This window comes from Corvus hawaiiensis, chromosome 8 (assembly GCF_020740725.1).
Source record: "Corvus hawaiiensis isolate bCorHaw1 chromosome 8, bCorHaw1.pri.cur, whole genome shotgun sequence".
In the NCBI taxonomy this organism is placed as follows: domain Eukaryota; kingdom Metazoa; phylum Chordata; class Aves; order Passeriformes; family Corvidae; genus Corvus; species Corvus hawaiiensis.
In genome coordinates, this window is record NC_063220.1 from 24,837,963 (window position 1) to 24,854,979 (window position 17,017).

At 48.5% G+C, this 17,017-nt stretch overlaps 1 protein-coding gene across 1 annotated transcript; it reads left to right on the forward strand.

Annotated features, from left to right (window-relative positions):
• The first annotated feature begins 1,196 nt into the window (after positions 1 to 1,196).
• PPIF (peptidylprolyl isomerase F) lies at positions 1,197 to 9,579 on the forward strand. The gene is made up of 6 exons (XM_048311716.1): positions 1,197 to 1,485; positions 3,561 to 3,591; positions 4,363 to 4,451; positions 6,648 to 6,744; positions 7,487 to 7,562; positions 7,953 to 9,579. Exons 1-6 carry the CDS (start codon positions 1,297 to 1,299, stop codon positions 8,086 to 8,088), a joined length of 618 nt encoding a protein of 205 aa, XP_048167673.1. The 5' UTR covers positions 1,197 to 1,296; the 3' UTR covers positions 8,089 to 9,579.
• Positions 9,580 to 17,017: the final 7,438 nt, after the last annotated feature.

Here is a 17,017-nt window from a genome sequence, read left to right on the forward strand (position 1 = left end):
GGCAGTGCCTTGATTGCCAGCTTTCTGTTGATTCGGTGAATGTCTCTGATGAAGGCACTTTTAGCTGCTTGACACAACTTAGGTGGGATCGAAAGTTTACTATTCCTCACATAGGGGCTGTCTTTGTACGATTCTATTATACTGTATTACATGGTTACATTTCTGTAACCTTCATTAGAATAACTAATGTATAATACAAGAAATGTGAAAATAACTATTAGAATCATGCTTGATTTTCTTTTTTATTTTTAGGACATCTTATGGCATTAAGAATTTGAAAAGCTTTTGGAAGTACTTACATATGGAATCAGGATGGAAACTTGGAGATTTCAAAGTAATATCTAAATATGACTGACATATGTACTAAGAACTTTCATCTAAGTTGCTAAGTTAGGAAAACTTAAAATTATATGTGTTGTTATTTTCATATAAAACATGAACAATATTTCAGTATATTAAACCTGGCCTGCTGCTGCTCTCTTTTGTGATGCCTCGGGGAGGTTTGCGGCCCGGGCGCAGGTCAGGCTCTGGAGCGATGCCGGGGCACCGCGGCGCGGGGTGACTCAGGCACACCCGCCCCTTTCGAGACGCGTCAGGGCCGAAACTCCCGGGCTGCTGTGGGTGAGTGACGAGCAGCCCGTGACTCCCGTTTCCCGCTGATCCCAATTAATTATCTCGCACCTATGACGACTGCGCCTTCTTCCCCGCCAAGGTGCTCTCCGGAGGCGTTGTGTGGAATGATGAAATTTTAGAAACTTCCCGTCTTTGTTGGTCCCTGGGGTAAGGGGCCGTCAGGAAATGTGCAAAAAACCCTAAAAACCCCACAAGCAAACAGACAAGCGAGCCATTGAAAGCCCCTAACAATCGCTGTGTAATGGTGGGCGGGGAGGGGGCAGCACTGATGGCAGCCGGGCCGCGCACATCCCGCCCCGAGGGGAGTACGGGCCGCCCCTGGCGCCGGCCGCCGGCTCCCCGCACTCGACCCGCTTGGCCCCGCCCGGGCCCCGCCTTCAGCCCGCTCCGCCCCGCCTGGGCCCCGCCTGGGCCCCGCCTGGGCCCCGCCTGGGCCCCGCCCGGGCCCCGCCCGGGCCCCGCCTTCAGCCCGCTCGGCAGGCCCGGGGCGCCTCAGCCCGCGCCGGCCCGGCCGCCATCTCGCCCTGCGCTGCTGACGCCGCCGCCAGCGGGCGCTGCGGGCGCTGTGGCGGAGCCCTTAAAGGGCGCGGGCCGCGGTCGCGTGTCCCTGTGTCTGCCGGCGTGTCCGTGGCTGTCGCAGCGCCCGCCCTGCCCGCCCGCGGGATGCTGGCGCTGAGCGCCGCCCGCCGCTTGCTTCGCCCACCTGGGGACCTGCTGCCGCCGCTGGGGCTTGCCTGCATTCGGGCGGCCGGTGCCCGCAGCTGCAGCGGGGCTGGCGCCGGCTCGCCGAACCCGGTGGTGTACTTGGACGTGGGCGCCGACAGCCAGCCGCTGGGACGCATCGTGCTGGAGGTACGGGCGCGGGGGCTGCGGGAAGCTCGCCCGGCGTGGGGCCCAGGGGACGGTGCCCGCGGACCCGAGGGCGGCCTGGCCCCGGGCATGGCTGCCGGGGAGCGGGCAAGGTCAGGGCGGACGGGCGGGCAGCACCGGCTCCAGGGGCCCTGGCGAGGGCACACACACTCCGGTGCGAGCGGGAGAGCGGCCCGGGGAATGACGGGGCTCGCCCGCCTGCCGGAGCCGCTGTCCGGCCACCCTCGGGGGCGAGAGGGCGCTGGTACGGCCCCTTCAGGCGGGACGGGCAGGGCTCGGACCGGGGCTGGAGCGGGCACAGCGCTTGCTGTGCCACGGGAGTGCCCTCCTGTGCCGGCGGCCGGTGCCTAAAGCCATCCCGCGGGACGGCCGGGGCGGGGGCAGGGTCCTGCTGTGGTTGGGAGCCTCGAAGGAAGGTCACTTGCGTAGTGTGTAAGCAGAAATACTGAAGGAGAATAAATTTACTGCTGTCGTGTACCGCTGCCTTGAGACGAGCGAGCGAGGTCTCAGCGGCACTGGGGTCCCTCGCCTTCCCGCCGGCGGCTGCTGCTCTTGGGGCAGCCGGCCCGTGGAGCCCTCCCACCGCGCCTCCGGCTTCATCCAGTGTTTTGCTGGGCGCTCGTTGTGTGATTGTTGGGTGTCAGTCCCGCTCCACGTGCGGCGAAGGGCACCTCTCTGCTCGGACGGGTAGCACGCTCAAGAGCCGGGTACCAGCTGGCTCCATCCTTTAAAATCCCGTCTCTGAAATACTCGGCCGTGTAAAGAAAGCCTAAACAGGAAAACTTCTGTAATCTCCACTCTTAAAAAAAAGGCGCTGTGAGCACCGTGTACCACGTTGTGTACATGTGTCCTTAGGGCCGGCATGTGCCTCATATAGATGCGTTGTGCATGGGAAAGAGTGAGGGCTGTGCTCCAGAACCACGCACTGGAGAGGTAATGAAGCTCTTAGGAATTCTGCCTGCTGAGGGAAGTCAGTGTGACCTGCTGCCTCCAGCACCCACTTTGGGTCTGTATTTGTAGAATTTGGTTTTTTAAATGTAGTTCATAAGAGTTCTTTCTAAAAGAGGCTCTTTTGATACTAGAGCCCAGTATATTTTTATTCATTGAAAGTATCAGCATATTAATCAATTGGACTCTTCCAGCTCTTGTGCTCTCAGGAGGTAGCATTTCAGGGAGTCATAGGTAAAAGTATTACTGTGCAAGTTCCTTATTCATTAATGAAAAATCTGAATGGTGTTATTAAAAAGAAAATAGCATTAATGTTGCTGTATTTCTTGTGGTAGCATTTAATTTCTGTGCTACAGTTTTTTAGTGTGCCCAGTTTATAGAAAATCTGAGTGCATTGCAGCATTGCCTTGAATATTTGGCTAGGCTGTGGTGATATTCAGCTGCAAGTTATAGCCATCTGAGGAGAGTAGCCTAGGGAAGGGACATTAAATTCTTGCTGCAGCCATGCTGTTTCTAGGTGTCTGCTCCTGGCCACTGTCAGGATGTCCAACTAGGTAAAACTTCGGTCTGGCTGGTATGGCCGCTTTTGTGGCCCTTTTAAGATTAGTAGAAGGATGCACATTAATCAAAATCAGAAGTTTTCACTGGTTGCAAATGTGTGTGTAACATCACAGTTGATGTTGATATACAATTTCTGTTCTCCTTTTTCCTTTGCCTTTTCTGTTGTTTTCAACAGCTGGTTCTGTGCAGGGGGCAAGGGAAGACTGTCCTCTCTAGTTGTATCCAAACTCACTTTGATCCTTGGGGTCCATTGTGAAGATTCTTCTTAGTTACTGCTCAGTTATGTGTTGATCAATGAAATCATTAGACACTGCTCAAGCCACTCTTTGTTAACTGGCTAAAAGTTGCATTGAGGGGATGTTTTTAATTGTGGGCCAAATGCTTGGAAAGTTTTGAGGTATTCTTGGAATTTTGGATGGTTTGTGATTTCAGATAACTTACCACTTTGGGAGGAGGGTGCAGTTGTACCAGTTTCCCATGTAAATGTTTTTCTATGTACGTATGAAAATGCTGACTTATGAATTTGTTGGTTTATTTTTCTTTAACAGCTGAAAGCTGACGTGGTCCCAAAGACAGCAGGTAAGGCAGCATCTTCAGAATTTTGTACATAAATATTTAAGTTTTAGATTGTGATTTGCAGAAATAAGAATGTTTTTTACCCTTTGCAACTACTTTTTCATGTTCCATTCCCCTTTTGTTATATGAAGAAATATGACAGGAAGTGCTAGTGAGGAGATGGAATTTGTTATTTTTCCAAATAACAAATTTTCATTTTGCAATTTGCGTTAGTTTCATTTTGCAATTTGCACTAAGATAGTACAGTTCATATATTGGGTTAACAGTGGTGAATAAATATGTTTAAAACCACACTAGCTAGCATTAAAATCAAACCCCTGAGCAAATGGGGAAGGACAAATCAAAGGGGCAGTCTTTAATCTTAGAGTTTCCAAAGAGCATATGGGGTTTTATTTTACTGGTCACCGGCTGATTAGTGCATTCATTTTAGAAAGTTCTTGTGGTTTATCTTTTGTTTCCTTCCTCCTCTGCATGTTTAGTGGTTCTGAAAAAACCTTGTACTTTTTAGTTCCTACTAGACAAATATCCTTAAAAAAAAAAAAGACATCATCCTCACAAGTGCTATAAAGAACAGAGGCAAAAAAGTCAGAAAATGAAACCTGTGACTGCAGGCAAAGGTGGGAGAATATGGAAGTAACTAATAGATTGATAATACTTTAAAGATACAATAATGTTTTTGAAGTGTATAATCTTGCAACATGGTTAATCTAGTTGTGTTTGATCGTATTGCCACATATGATACGGAATATAATACTTTATGCTTTGTTTCCACAGAAAACTTTAGAGCTCTTTGTACTGGTGAAAAAGGATTTGGGTATAAAGGATCCACTTTTCACAGAGTGATTCCTTCATTTATGTGCCAGGTAATGGGGTTTTTTTTTTAAATTTTATTATTAAATCTATTTTTAAATTATTTACATGTTTTTAAAAACAGATTAGTAGTAACATTTGAAATGGCTCCACTCTAACCTTTGATAAGAACACAACGAAGTGACAGCATGACTTGTATTTCTGATCCTTTTGCAATGGCTGTTGCTTAGCTCATCTTTTGTACAAATAAACATAAGTTATGTGTAGGTGGTCAAAACAAGCCTGGCTGAAGGCTTTCTGCTGTAGTACAGCAGTGTACTTTAGTGTGGGACATAGCTGACAAAATGACACTTGCTTGGGAGAAGCAGTTGTGGGTAGAATGACAATCAGCTTACTGTTCTAAGTGAGCTAAGCAAACAGTGTGTCCATTTCTTATTCCTAGTAGAATAATCTGCTCACAATAGACAATGTGTTTTAATTTTTTTTTTTAAACGCTTCCCTAATATGGGGGGGACGAGGAAACCAAAAGGGGTGGTTGGGGTTGATTTTTGGGATGACGCACCTGAGATGGATTTTGTTTTGGTGTAAAGAATGAATCTTTTGAAATTCCGGGTAAGAATCCATGCATATTAACATGTTTTTTTCTTAAACAGCAGCATTTAAAATAACAACAATAAACCTTTTTGAAAGCCTCTTTTTCTGCTGTGCTTGGCAGATGAGCAGGATGCAGCTGCTGTAGTGCACTGGATTCCTGGTGGTCCTCTCTTACCTTAAAAAAGGCTTCATTTAAACAGCATTGCATTGTTGAATGGCTTTGTAAAAAAATCTGAAAAAATTTTAAGAAAGTTCGAAGGTTATAAGTAAGCATGTTTTATTTATTAATGATGACTGTGATGGTCTCCCATCCTCAATTATTTTTTTAAGCAAAAAACATCTGTTGGAACAAGAGGCCCTAGTTGTATGACCTGTGTCTAAGGAGGAAAAGAGGACAGGTGTGCTGTAAAGGACCTATTTTCATGCCTTTTAAATGCAAGCTAAGGTTTTGTGATACTGACTGAGGGATAGAGTTTAGAAGTCTTCTGGGATCAGAAATACATAAATATAAAAAAATAGAAATCCTACTTTGAATGCTGTCATGAATTTGTGATGTTCCGTGTAAGTTTGTTCTCCTTGCCCTCCCTGCTTTGTCCCCTCAAATGGACTGGAAAGCAAGGTACTAGATGGTTGACTCTGTGGTATGGTGAGATAATGAATTGATGTTTAGGAATTACTTGGAGGTCATTCCTGAAGTGGAAGTACTGTCATAAGTTTCAGCAATTTTCAAGTGAGAGAAAACACCAGTGGCTTCTGCACTTGCTGGATGGAGTGATTCAGGCCGTTGGTATGGCCTAATTGAAGGCCATCATATCCGGGACTTCGCAATTCCACGTCTCCACATGGCACGCAGCATGTAGAGCATAGTTCTGGGGCTGCGTAGGAGTAGCTGTGACACCACCTGTAGCAGATTACTCAGGGTGAAGAGGGGAAGCTGAAGGTCACATGCGCGTAGGAAGGTGATACTGCATGTGACCTTCATACCTGTTGGGTGTGAGTTCTCTCCGGCTCGGGTGGTGTCACTCCTGCAGAGGAGATGGCAGGTGGCTGGAAGCAGTGGTTAGGAGCCAGCTTCACGTGGCTGCATTTTTTGTTTGAACCGTTTTTTTGTGTTTAACCTGAGACAGGTGGTCACATCTCTTCTGGCAGGCAGTATGTAATCACCTAACATAAGCTTAACATAGCTCTGGTGTAACAAACAACAAAACCTAGAAATAGCAAAGGGTGTTAATGGGGATCCTGACAGGATTTATACTTGTTGGAAGAAAGGAGGGGGAAAAAAGAGTTGAGGGGTCTTGCCTATGGTAATGAACTTAGGTGATTTCATTTTGAGGCCTTTGAGGTGTTTCTTAAAATGTCTGCTATTTGTTGTATCACATTTGGGAGAAATGCTGGTAACACAGAGAGGTATTTGTTGTAGTTACGGATGACAGAGTATCAGCAATATCTGGAGCAGAAATTTACTTTTAGCCTGACTGTACCTTCATCTAGTTATATGGTTTTAAATTGAGTGGCCATGCTATCCTTAACCTGAAGAAAATTTGTTAATGTTGTCACTTTTAAATTAGGGCAAGTGTGTATATTTGCAATAGCATCACTTCTGATATGAAATAGTCCATGTGTGCTAGTAGAGTTAATACCCATTTCTGTTTCAGGGTGGTGACTTTACAAATCATAATGGAACCGGTGGAAAATCCATTTATGGCAGTAGATTTCCAGATGAAAATTTCATACTTAAGCACGTAGGACCTGGTAAATAAACATGTTCTTTTAACCTTCTGATGACTGTAACCTATAATGAAGCATTGTTTATGAAGATGTGTTTAAAAAAAAAAACATGGTTTTTTAGGTTTGCGGGTCTCTTGGTAATGACGGAAGTATCAAAGAAATTTAATAATGTGTTGTCCCTGGCATGTGTTTATTTGTGTGGACTCCTTTGCAAATATATGTCAGCCTGTAAGGGGCTTAAAAATTCTCCAAAGGTGAAATTACTGCTTTTATTTTCCTCTTTTGTAAGTCATAGACTTCAATTCTTACTTAGATGATTACTGCTGAAGTAAAATAAAGTGATCTGGGGTTTCTTATTTACTAGGTAACACAGGTATGTCCTTTTAAGCTCAGATTAAAGCCAGAAAAAGCAAAGGCCAGGCCATACAGAAGAATATTGGAATGAATTCTATAGTGTCTCTGTTTTTGCATTGTTACTTTCTCATCCCAGGAGACTGCTGCTGTTGAGCCGCAGGAGAGGTTTGCTGGTGTTAATTGTGTTCAGGGTGTGTACAGATAATTACATTACTAACACTGTTGCCAGGGAACCAATGGAGGCTGGGCAGGAGGGAATAGTCACAGGCAAGAAGTTGCCATTAGAAATTATTTGGAGATACTGTGAGATCATCACATCTGTCTGTTGATCTCTAGTCTAAATGTGCAGAGAAAAATTGTCTTCTCTGCATACTTGTTACACCAATCTAACGAGCAGCTGCTGCTTTTCCAGGTGTTCTTTCAATGGCCAATGCAGGACCCAACACAAACGGATCCCAGTTCTTCATTTGCACTGCAAAAACTGACTGGTAGGTTCTCAGCCCTGCAGATTAACTTCATCAATTGATGCCTGAATTTGACGGGTTTGGGGTTTTCTTAGGGTTTTTTGTGTTGCTTGTGGGTTGATAGGGTTTTTTTTTTGGTTGGTTGGTTGTTTCTTTGTTTTTATGTTATTTCCAAATTACTTGATTCCAATGGAAAATAAATTGGTTTTGCTACTTGAGGAAGGGCTGTAACAGCAACAAGGCTGCTATCCCTCAGAATGTTTTTAAGGTCCGGGGCTAGAAGTATTTCATGTCACTTGAAGAACAATTGTGCCTTTGCTGTAGAGTTGGTCAGCAGGTGAGAGCTATGAAGATTTGCTAACACTGTCTTTATGTTGTTTTAAGTAAAACTGCCTTTGTGTATTTGCTTTACAGGCTAGATGGAAAGCATGTTGTTTTTGGGCACGTAAAGGAAGGAATGGATGTTGTGAAAAAAATCGAGAGCTTTGGTTCCAAGAGTGGAAAGCCCTCCAAAAAGATTGTCATTACTGACTGCGGCCAGCTGTCCTAACCTTTTGCCCTACCTTTCTTGACAACTTTGATGCTGTGAAAAATGAATCATAAAAACACCCAAACATTTCTTATCCCACGAGTAGCACCTATGGAACCATGTTTTTTATTTAACTTGGTCCAACTTTTATACTTTATTGAATAGTATTGATTAAAACCATAAAATAATAGCTGAAGCATGTTGTAACTGCACTACCACGGTAGTCACACTGGTTTGGTAGAGTCCCCTTGTATTTTGCAAGAAGTGCTAAGGTCACCCAGGGCGTATCTGACTGCAGTGTTGATACTGTCCTTAGTATTTGGATGTTTCAGGTGTTAGAATGGGTGCTGGAGTTGACAGCATGGGTTCTGCAGTTGGGGGTTAGGTATAAACTGAGAAATGTTGTGTTGCCTTTGGTACGAATAAATGCTTATTCTGTTGTTTGTCTCATCACTGAAGCAGTACTACTGACCAGTGCTCTCAAGGCTGTCTGCAACAACACTGGCATTTTCTTCGTGTCTCAGGTTAAAGTCTATCCAATAGATTTAATGAGCGACTGGGTTTTTTAAAAATTAGTTCTGGTTTAATCTTTTTTCTGATACATCTTTTTTCTTTGTCAGACTGCTTTATAAAAATGTACCTTACCTGCTTCAGTGGAGCAATTTGACTTTTGGGTTAAATAAATTGCTTTAGGTTGAGTTAGGCTACTACTGAAGCTCTACCTGGCAATAAGACCCCAGCTCAATCGAGCCAAAGCATCTCAGGACTTTTTTATTACGGAACTGTGAACCTGAAGTGTGCTTCTGCTCTGGGATCTGGTTCTGTGAGGAATACAGCTCAGCTCTCAATATATGGCCTATTTTTGCACTTTGAGAATGTAATCAGTATAGTGAGCTTGCTTGAGTGAGAAATACATTTGATTGCCTTTTTGTCATGTTGATCCTGTGAAGTCAGCCCACCTTGGGTATTAGATTATGATTTCTTCTTATGCATCATCATTATAAGTTAGAATTGGTCACCACAGAATCACATAGCCTAACCAGCACAGCAAAACTCTTATTGTTGGGGTTTGTGCATGAGAAGGAAAGAATTCAGGTGATCAGCTGAAGACATTTCATTTGTATGAAGCAGTATGTATGTTCTATGTGGCATGCTTGAGCAGCAACAAATGTTGGAACCTCACACCATCGCCTTTGGAATCACTAAGGCTGTAAAGTATCAATGATTGTAGGAAAAAGCACATGATTGTTTTGTACAATAATCTTGTTACCGAAGAGAAAAAATATGATGGCTTTCTTCAAAAGTGAATTTATTTTCATTGCAGGATGATAATATGTGGGTTTAAAACTATTTTGTACTGGATTTTTTTACGCTGAGGGCTGCACTCATGTGCAAGGTAATATTTGGGATGTAATTTTGCAAAAAAATTGAATTGAAGAGCTTTTTGTTCTTTCCACTGTAGCTGTTTCATCTTTGTACTTTTTAAATATTAAACTTCGTTGGTTTGGCTTATTTCAGTTGGATACAATAATGATTTTTTGTGCATTCTCTTAATTTGTATGTGAAAATTAATTAAATACACCACAAAAAAAAACATAGTCTGTTCCTTTTTTGAAAGCAAGAATATGAGAAGCTGAAACGTCTTGGACATACCTGGGCTGCTCTATGCTGTCAACTTTGTGGTAGGTCTGATCTGCTGGTATTGAGAAGCCCTGCTGTCATTCAGTTACAGCCAGCAAGGGAGGGGGTGATCATGCATTGCTTTGCCTCTCCCTGCTGAGCTTAAGTATCTGTCCTACCTGGTCACAGCATTCAGTGTCCCCCTCCATCCCTATCTGTCCCTTTCTGGGCTGGTCACAGCACTCGGTGTCCCGCCCAGTCCCTGTCCGGCCCGGTGACAGCACTTGGTGTCCCTGTCCAGCCCGGTCAGAGCACCCAGTGACAGCGCTCGGTGTCCCTGTCTGTCCCTGTCTGTCCCGGTCCGGCCCGGTGACAGCACTCGGTGTCCCGCTCGGTCCCTGTCTGTCCCTGTCTGTCCCGGTCCGGCCCGGTGACAGCGCTCGGTGTCCCGCTCGGTCCCTGTCTGTCCCTGTCTGTCCCTGTCCGGCCCGGTGACAGCGCTCGGTGTCCCGCTCGGTCCCTGTCTGTCCCGGTCCGGCCCGGTGACAGCGCTCGGTGTCCCGCTCGGTCCCTGTCTGTCCCGGTCCGGCCCGGTGACAGCGCTCGGTGTCCCGCTCGGTCCCTGTCCGGCCCGGTGACAGCGCTCGGTGTCCCGCTCGGTCCCTGTCTGTCCCTGTCTGTCCCGGTCCGGCCCGGTGACAGCGCCCGGTGACAGCGCTCGGTGTCCCGCTCGGTCCCTGTCTGTCCCTGTCCGGCCCGGTGACAGCGCTCGGTGTCCCGCTCGGTCCCTGTCTGTCCCGGTCCGGCCCGGTGACAGCGCTCGGTGTCCCTGTCTGTCCCTGTCCGGCCCGGTGACAGCGCTCGGTGTCCCGCTCGGTCCCTGTCTGTCCCGGTCCGGCCCGGTGACAGCGCTCGGTGTCCCGCTCGGTCCCTGTCCGGCCCGGTGACAGCGCTCGGTGTCCCGCTCGGTCCCTGTCTGTCCCTGTCTGTCCCGGTCCGGCCCGGTGACAGCGCTCGGTGTCCCGCTCGGTCCCTGTCTGTCCCTGTCTGTCCCGGTCCGGCCCGGTGACAGCGCCCGGTGACAGCGCTCGGTGTCCCGCTCGGTCCCTGTCTGTCCCTGTCCGGCCCGGTGACAGCGCTCGGTGTCCCGCTCGGTCCCTGTCTGTCCCGGTCCGGCCCGGTGACAGCGCTCGGTGTCCCTGTCTGTCCCTGTCCGGCCCGGTGACAGCGCTCGGTGTCCCGCTCGGTCCCTGTCCGGCCCGGTGACAGCGCTCGGTGTCCCGCTCGGTCCCTGTCTGTCCCGGTCCGGCCCGGTGACAGCGCTCGGTGTCCCGCTCGGTCCCTGTCTGTCCCGGTCCGGCCCGGTGACAGCGCTCGGTGTCCAGGCCCCGCTGCCCGCCAGGTGGCGCCAGGCGCCCGCGGCAGTGGCCGGCCCGCGCCGGCCCGAGGGCCGCGGGTTCGAGCGCGGGGTCAGCGGGCGAGTGCCTGCAGCCTCCGTGCGCTGCTCGGGGTGCGCTGAGCTGCTTTCCCGCCCCCCCGAGGCCCCCAGCGCTGCCGCTGTGTGTGTTGCACCCCTCTGTCCCTGAGGGGCTGCTGCGGCTCCTGCGGGATGAGACAAATCAGTAAAGTAGTGCCTTTCCCAACCGCAGCTGTACATCGTCATGAGCAGTGGCGTACGGAGGTGTGATGGAAGATGTTAAAGCTGAATATATCGTCCAGAACAGGTTTTTTTGGAAACTAGTGTTTAGAAAGCCTGCATAACTCTAATAGGTGACTGAAGAAAAAGGTCCTTACTGTGGAGCTGTGGCTCTGAGAAAAGCTGAGGGATGGCAGGTGTGCTACTGCCATTTTCCACCTGGGTGTTTAGAATAAAAGTTTGTACACTGGCAGAGAGGTTGGCGCATCCCGACTGCCTCTGGAATGAGGCTGGGGCACTCCAGGAAAAGAGCCTGCTGCGAGCTTCACGTGGCTACCACTGATGTGCTTCCAGATGCAACACAAGTAAAAAAGCACACCCTTAGGTAAAGTGCAAGTAAATATACACAGAAAAAATGAGTTTATATTTCAAAGTTGTTTCAACAAACTCAAAAATGTTTTTGTTTAGTCTCATGTTTTAATTATTTGTTCCAGACTTTCTGCTTACATAAATTGCTTTCTTTGGTGCTAGACTGAGGCTATGTCTCTTTATTTATAAAGTTAAAATGCTTTGAAGTCAAGACATTTGAGGTACAAAGTGTTGTTCTCTTTTGTAATGCTGTATACTCTGCTGGTAGTAATATATCAACAATCAGAACCTCAAAGAAGTGAATTACTGAGAGTACAAATCATTTTACGTGACATTTCAAGGCCAATCTGCATGTCCTGCTGCTAGCTGAGAAATTGTAGTTGGACAGGCACACTCTACCCATTTTAGAAGTAACCAGGCTAAAAAGACAGTGACCTTCAAGCAAAAAACTTTCAGATCTTGAACTGCAAATTTCTTAATTGGGTCTGACTCTGTTTTAAGACATTGTATGGACCAGCTGATCACAGGTGAATTTTTGCCTTGGATTTTCACAGCCCAAAACATCAATTTGTTGCACTATTGAACTGAAAATTGAACCTTGGCAACAATTATCCTGAGCCTTGGCATTCCTTCTCCAGTACCAGCTCTGATTTTTCCAGTACAGCTCTGGATATGCCTTTTCCCTGCTCTCCTGCCTCCATGTGGTCCCTACATCTGCCACGGGGCTCTGCAGCCACGCAGAGCCTGCATCCTATGCTAGCCATGGGTAAGCTGCCAGACGTGGGAGAGAAAGGAGCCGCAGCATCAGGAAGGTGTGATTTAAGAGCTCTGGGATGCAGGAGGACCTTCACTGTGAGCTGTAAATGGTGAAAGAGGAAGGGACTTGGAGGTAGCTGTGAGTTAGGAAACCTCCCCATGGCAGGAGAGGGAGCTGGTTCTGTTGCAGGGGACTTGAATGAGGACAAGCTTGTTTGACTACAGGTGCCATGTCTAAATGAGAAAGATTTGAGGGCCTTGCTGCAGAAGGTTATCAGTACCTGTTGCTTGCTCTGTCTGTGGTGAAGATGTCCTGCAGCATAGCTGGAAATAAAATCACTGGTGGTTTTGACTTGAGTTCAGTGCAATCATATCAGAGGATAATGCTGACTCCAAAGCATTTGTTATTTATTAGCTGGCTTAGCGAACGAACCCCTAAAATTCAGTCATTGTTGGGAATAATTGAGTTTAAGAAGAATGGAAGATAACTTGGTCAGCAGCACACCTGATCATTTCTCAGGAATTCAGCAAAACATTCAGGTCCCAAAGGCCCCAGGAAAGAGCAGTATAAATGAGCAGGTGACCAAACTTCAGGCTCTAAAACTACCGCTCCAGTCTACCTCTCCCCCCTGAGGGGGCAATTCTTCATTTGGATTGGTAGCACTCCATGCACTTTGCTTGGTGTTAGCCTGTGTTCACTATGGATATATAGATTTTTGGGGTTAAAACCCAGGTTGTGTGTAAATGTCAGGTCCCTTCCAGCAGCCCTTGCTGTGAGTGCTTTGGTGTGTGTGTGTTTCAGCAGAGCACCTGCAGGGCTCTGAGAGGGCTTCTCCAGGTGTCCTTCCCCATCCTCTCCTAACACAGCCACTGCACCTGTGAGCGAGCAGGTGTAGGGTGAGGGGACAGGCACAGTAACCTCCCTGTGCTGCTGCTCCTTGGGGCGTCTCCATACAGAGGCTGGGCAGGGCTGAGACCCACCCCGGCACATGCTGGAGAGAAATCCTCCTTCACCAGGTGGGAGGGAGCAATGGCTTCATGGCTCCCTTCATTTCTTATTTATTAGGAAGCCACATTTCTTTTCACAGCCATATCATGGCCCAGAGGTCTGAGGTGTTGTCTTGGGGTGACTTTATGATGTGTATCCCATATCGCTGCCCTATGCCCAGGAATTAGTTTTGTGCCTTTCTATGCCTTTAAACTGAGCCTGAGAGGGGGGAGGAAAAACTGAGCAAAACTTCTTCAAAGCAGTTTGCAGCTTGTTCAAGGTCACACAGAGATAGAGATGGCTCTCTGTGTTCAGCTGGGGCAGCAGAGCGAGAGCAGAGTGATGCACCGGGCTTGCTTTCTTCCCAGGCAGCTTTCGGCCAGTTTTTCAGCTCCTTTTCCTCCGGAGAGTTGAACTTTTGTTTTCCTGGGACTTCGTTTTTTTCCCCTTTTTTCTGCTGGATGGTTTCAACATCAGAATACATTGGGAGGACTTTCCACCGAGGCCTTGGCCCTGGAGGTGGGCCCACCACCCTGTCCCGGCTCCAAGGAGGGGGAGAGAGAGACTACGGAAGGACTCTGAAATTTTTCCAGGTTTTCTCTCTGCAGTGAGAGGCTTCATTGTTTAGCATTAGTATCCTTTTCCTGTGTATTTGTTAAATAAATAGTTTTATCTCTTTCACTTTCCTTCGAGGAAAATTCATTTTTCCCCTGAAGCTGGTGGGGGAAGGCTGGTTGTAACCTGCCTTTTATCAGAGGATATATTTCTAAATTTGGCCAAACCGGCACAGGGGTGCAGGGGTGGACCAGAGGTATTGTGTCACTCCATCCTTCCCCGACAGGTCACTATTTTTAACCACCCTTGAGAAACATTGGTGTGAATTTTCATTCCTTTTTACCAGCCAGGACAAAAACCACTTAACTAGGCAAAATAACTGACTGTGTCTTTAAGTTGGGATCAAGGGGAAGTTAAAAATGTGCAGATACAGAGGTTTGGAGGGGGTGAGGGGAAATTTTGTCACCGTTCTCATTTTCACTCACCTCCTACTTAAAATTCATCCAGGAAGGTAGGTAGGCAGGAGAACACAACAGCTGCTAAAATTACTAGGTGGGAATCATTTTTAGCAAGCGCAAGTGTCTTGTGGTTTTCCTGCTCACGCTCTCCCCCTCCACTCCTACCTCATCCCCAGCTGGCTGCACTTTCCTCCCGAGAGGCTTTCGTGTCGCTGGTGTCTCTCTAACAGGGGCCAGCCCAAGGCAATCTGTCAGCGATGTGTGGCAGCTGCCACGCCGGCCCCCGCCGGGACCGGCCGAGGAGGAGCCCTGGCCTCGGCTCCGCGGCCCCAGGGGGACTCGCTGCTCCGACCCCAACACTGGCACAGCTGACACGAGACCCTTGGAGATGCAGAGGAGTGCGAGGAGGAGGCAGCAGCTGCTAGTGTTTAGGTTTTGCCAGAGCAATAAATTTTGCATTAGTACTAAACAGTGCACGCTCCAAATGATGCAGTGTCTTAGGGTTTTTCTTCCCTGCCAAAAGTCAGTGTTTGGTTAGAATTTTATTTTTTTGGAAGCAGTGTTGCTATTAACTTGATGGTTGCCAAGGCCAAACAAAGTGCGAAGTGTCCTTTGAGAAAGCTGCGTGATTCTGTACATTAAAAGCTGGGGGATGCCAACATGCAGTCTCAGCCTCGCAGCCTCTCACATGCTTTGCTGATGTTGCCAGGATCCTATAAACGCTTTTGCTGCTTTTTTTTAAGAACATTTCCTTGCCTAAACTGCAGAAGCTCAAGCTTTGCATTCTTTGGTCTGATTCTTGCTTGGTAGGGGATTGCACAGCTCATGGGAGGAGTGTGCAGCGGCACCAAGGAGGGCTGGCTGGACAGGGTGGAAGGGTCATAGCTCGAGCCAGCGCAGAGCTACACCCAAGCGCTGGCTGCAGCCCGGGTCCCCCACCCCGAGCGCACCATGACGATACAGAGCTGTTAACCCGCTAACCCTGGGCCCCCTGACTCACTGCTGGATGCAAACAATAGGCTGGCCCTGAGCAGTGGGGAAACAATGCCGATTGCTGCCCGGGTGGGTGTCGGCAGCGTTGGTTACCGGGGGCTGACAAGAGAGGTCTTTGAGATTACTCTTGGGTCTTTGGCAGCACCTCGGATTGAGAGCTGGGGCCAGTTTTGCAGGGCACAGTGTGCGTACTCCAGGTCAAGCAGTTCCTGGCTGAAAGCCTCCTGAAAAAATATCCCTTGGCTTGGATGCCTCCCTCCTTGCTCTTGCCACCACCCTCTCTCCTCTGTGTACAGCCGGTGATGTCAAGCAACAGAGCAAGGAAGCTGCAGAGAGAACCCTGCCTTGACTCCTGCTGTCAGGCCACACAGATCAGTCCCCTGAGACACCTACTCCCTCCGCCCCAAAGCAGAAACCTGGAGAAAGCTGCAATTTAGTTCACTGCTAGAACATGTGGTCGTGACTGTGGCTCCCCTGGGTCAGTGGGTTGCAGGCAGAGTTTTGTCGTGCCCTGTGAGGATGAAGTGTGCTCAGATCCGCTCTCTGAAAGCGTGGCTGTCCTCCGGAGCAGCAGTGTACTCACAGCCTCAAGGTTCTGAATCCAGGGCTGCAGGCTGTCGGCCCTGCAGGTGTTGCTCCCCAGGGGTGATGTGAGATGCAGGTTGTGGCCTTGCTGCCTGTCCTTCCCCAGCCGTGGGCTGGCGGTGGGGCCAGGCAGCGTGGTGGGGTCAGGGGGTTGTTATGGTGGCAATGGTGTCACTGCTGCAGGTTGTCACAGGGAATGGTGAACACATGTGCTGCTTCTTGTGCTTTGACTTGGGCATTCAGATGCCTGAAGATGCACTCCCCCTGATATCCAGCTGGACTTGCCCTGCACTGAAGTAACTCTCCCAGTATGCAGCAAGAGCACACCATTCCTTCGACTGCCTGAAATCACATCTAAATACCATCTTCTTTCCAGTCAACCTACCAGTGAAAGGCACACGTTGCTGAGAAACTGAACTGCTGGCATGCACAACGTTCGCTGACCATCACCAGTTTGTGCCCCTCATGCAGTAGATGTGCCCTCAGTGGGGGAGGCCAGGGAGCTCAGGTTCTCTGCCTTTGGCTTGTGCTGTTCCCACCTGCCTCTGCAGGGAGTTTCCTGGCATGGTTGCAGCTCCTGGGCTCTTGTCACTGACACATCTTTGGAGGGCGGAGGTGGACGCAGCTGCCCTGGCTCCGAGCTGTGCTCCCACATCCCTTTGGGTTGCAGGCTTGCTCCCCTCTGCAGGAGGGTGGCCTGTCTGTCTGAAAGCATCAGTCCCAAATCACTGCAGCTAAAAAAGGTGCAAGAATTTAATGTGTGGGGGAAAAAACATCCACTCTCTGTTAAATGCTTTCCTTTGACTGCAGAGTGAGCAGGATCACACAGAACTTGAGGACTCACAGCACGAGACACCAAATGGGAGATCACCAGTGGATTGGCTATCTCTGGGGTGGCTGCTGTTACAAACTACTTGTTGGGACTCACTGTGTCATGTTGGGTCAAGGCAGGGCAGTTCATTTTTCTAGTGCTTTTATTCATTGTGTTTC

Excerpts from the sequence above, each read along its gene's own strand:
- PPIF (XM_048311716.1), top strand. The coding sequence starts at position 1,297 with ATGCTGGCGCTGAGCGCCGCCCGCCGCTTGCTTCGCCCACCTGGGGAC. Across the intron at positions 4,452-6,647 it reads TTCCTTCATTTATGTGCCAG|GGTGGTGACTTTACAAATCA; the intron begins GTAATGGGGTTT and ends TTTCTGTTTCAG. Across the intron at positions 7,563-7,952 it reads TGCACTGCAAAAACTGACTG|GCTAGATGGAAAGCATGTTG; the intron begins GTAGGTTCTCAG and ends TTTGCTTTACAG.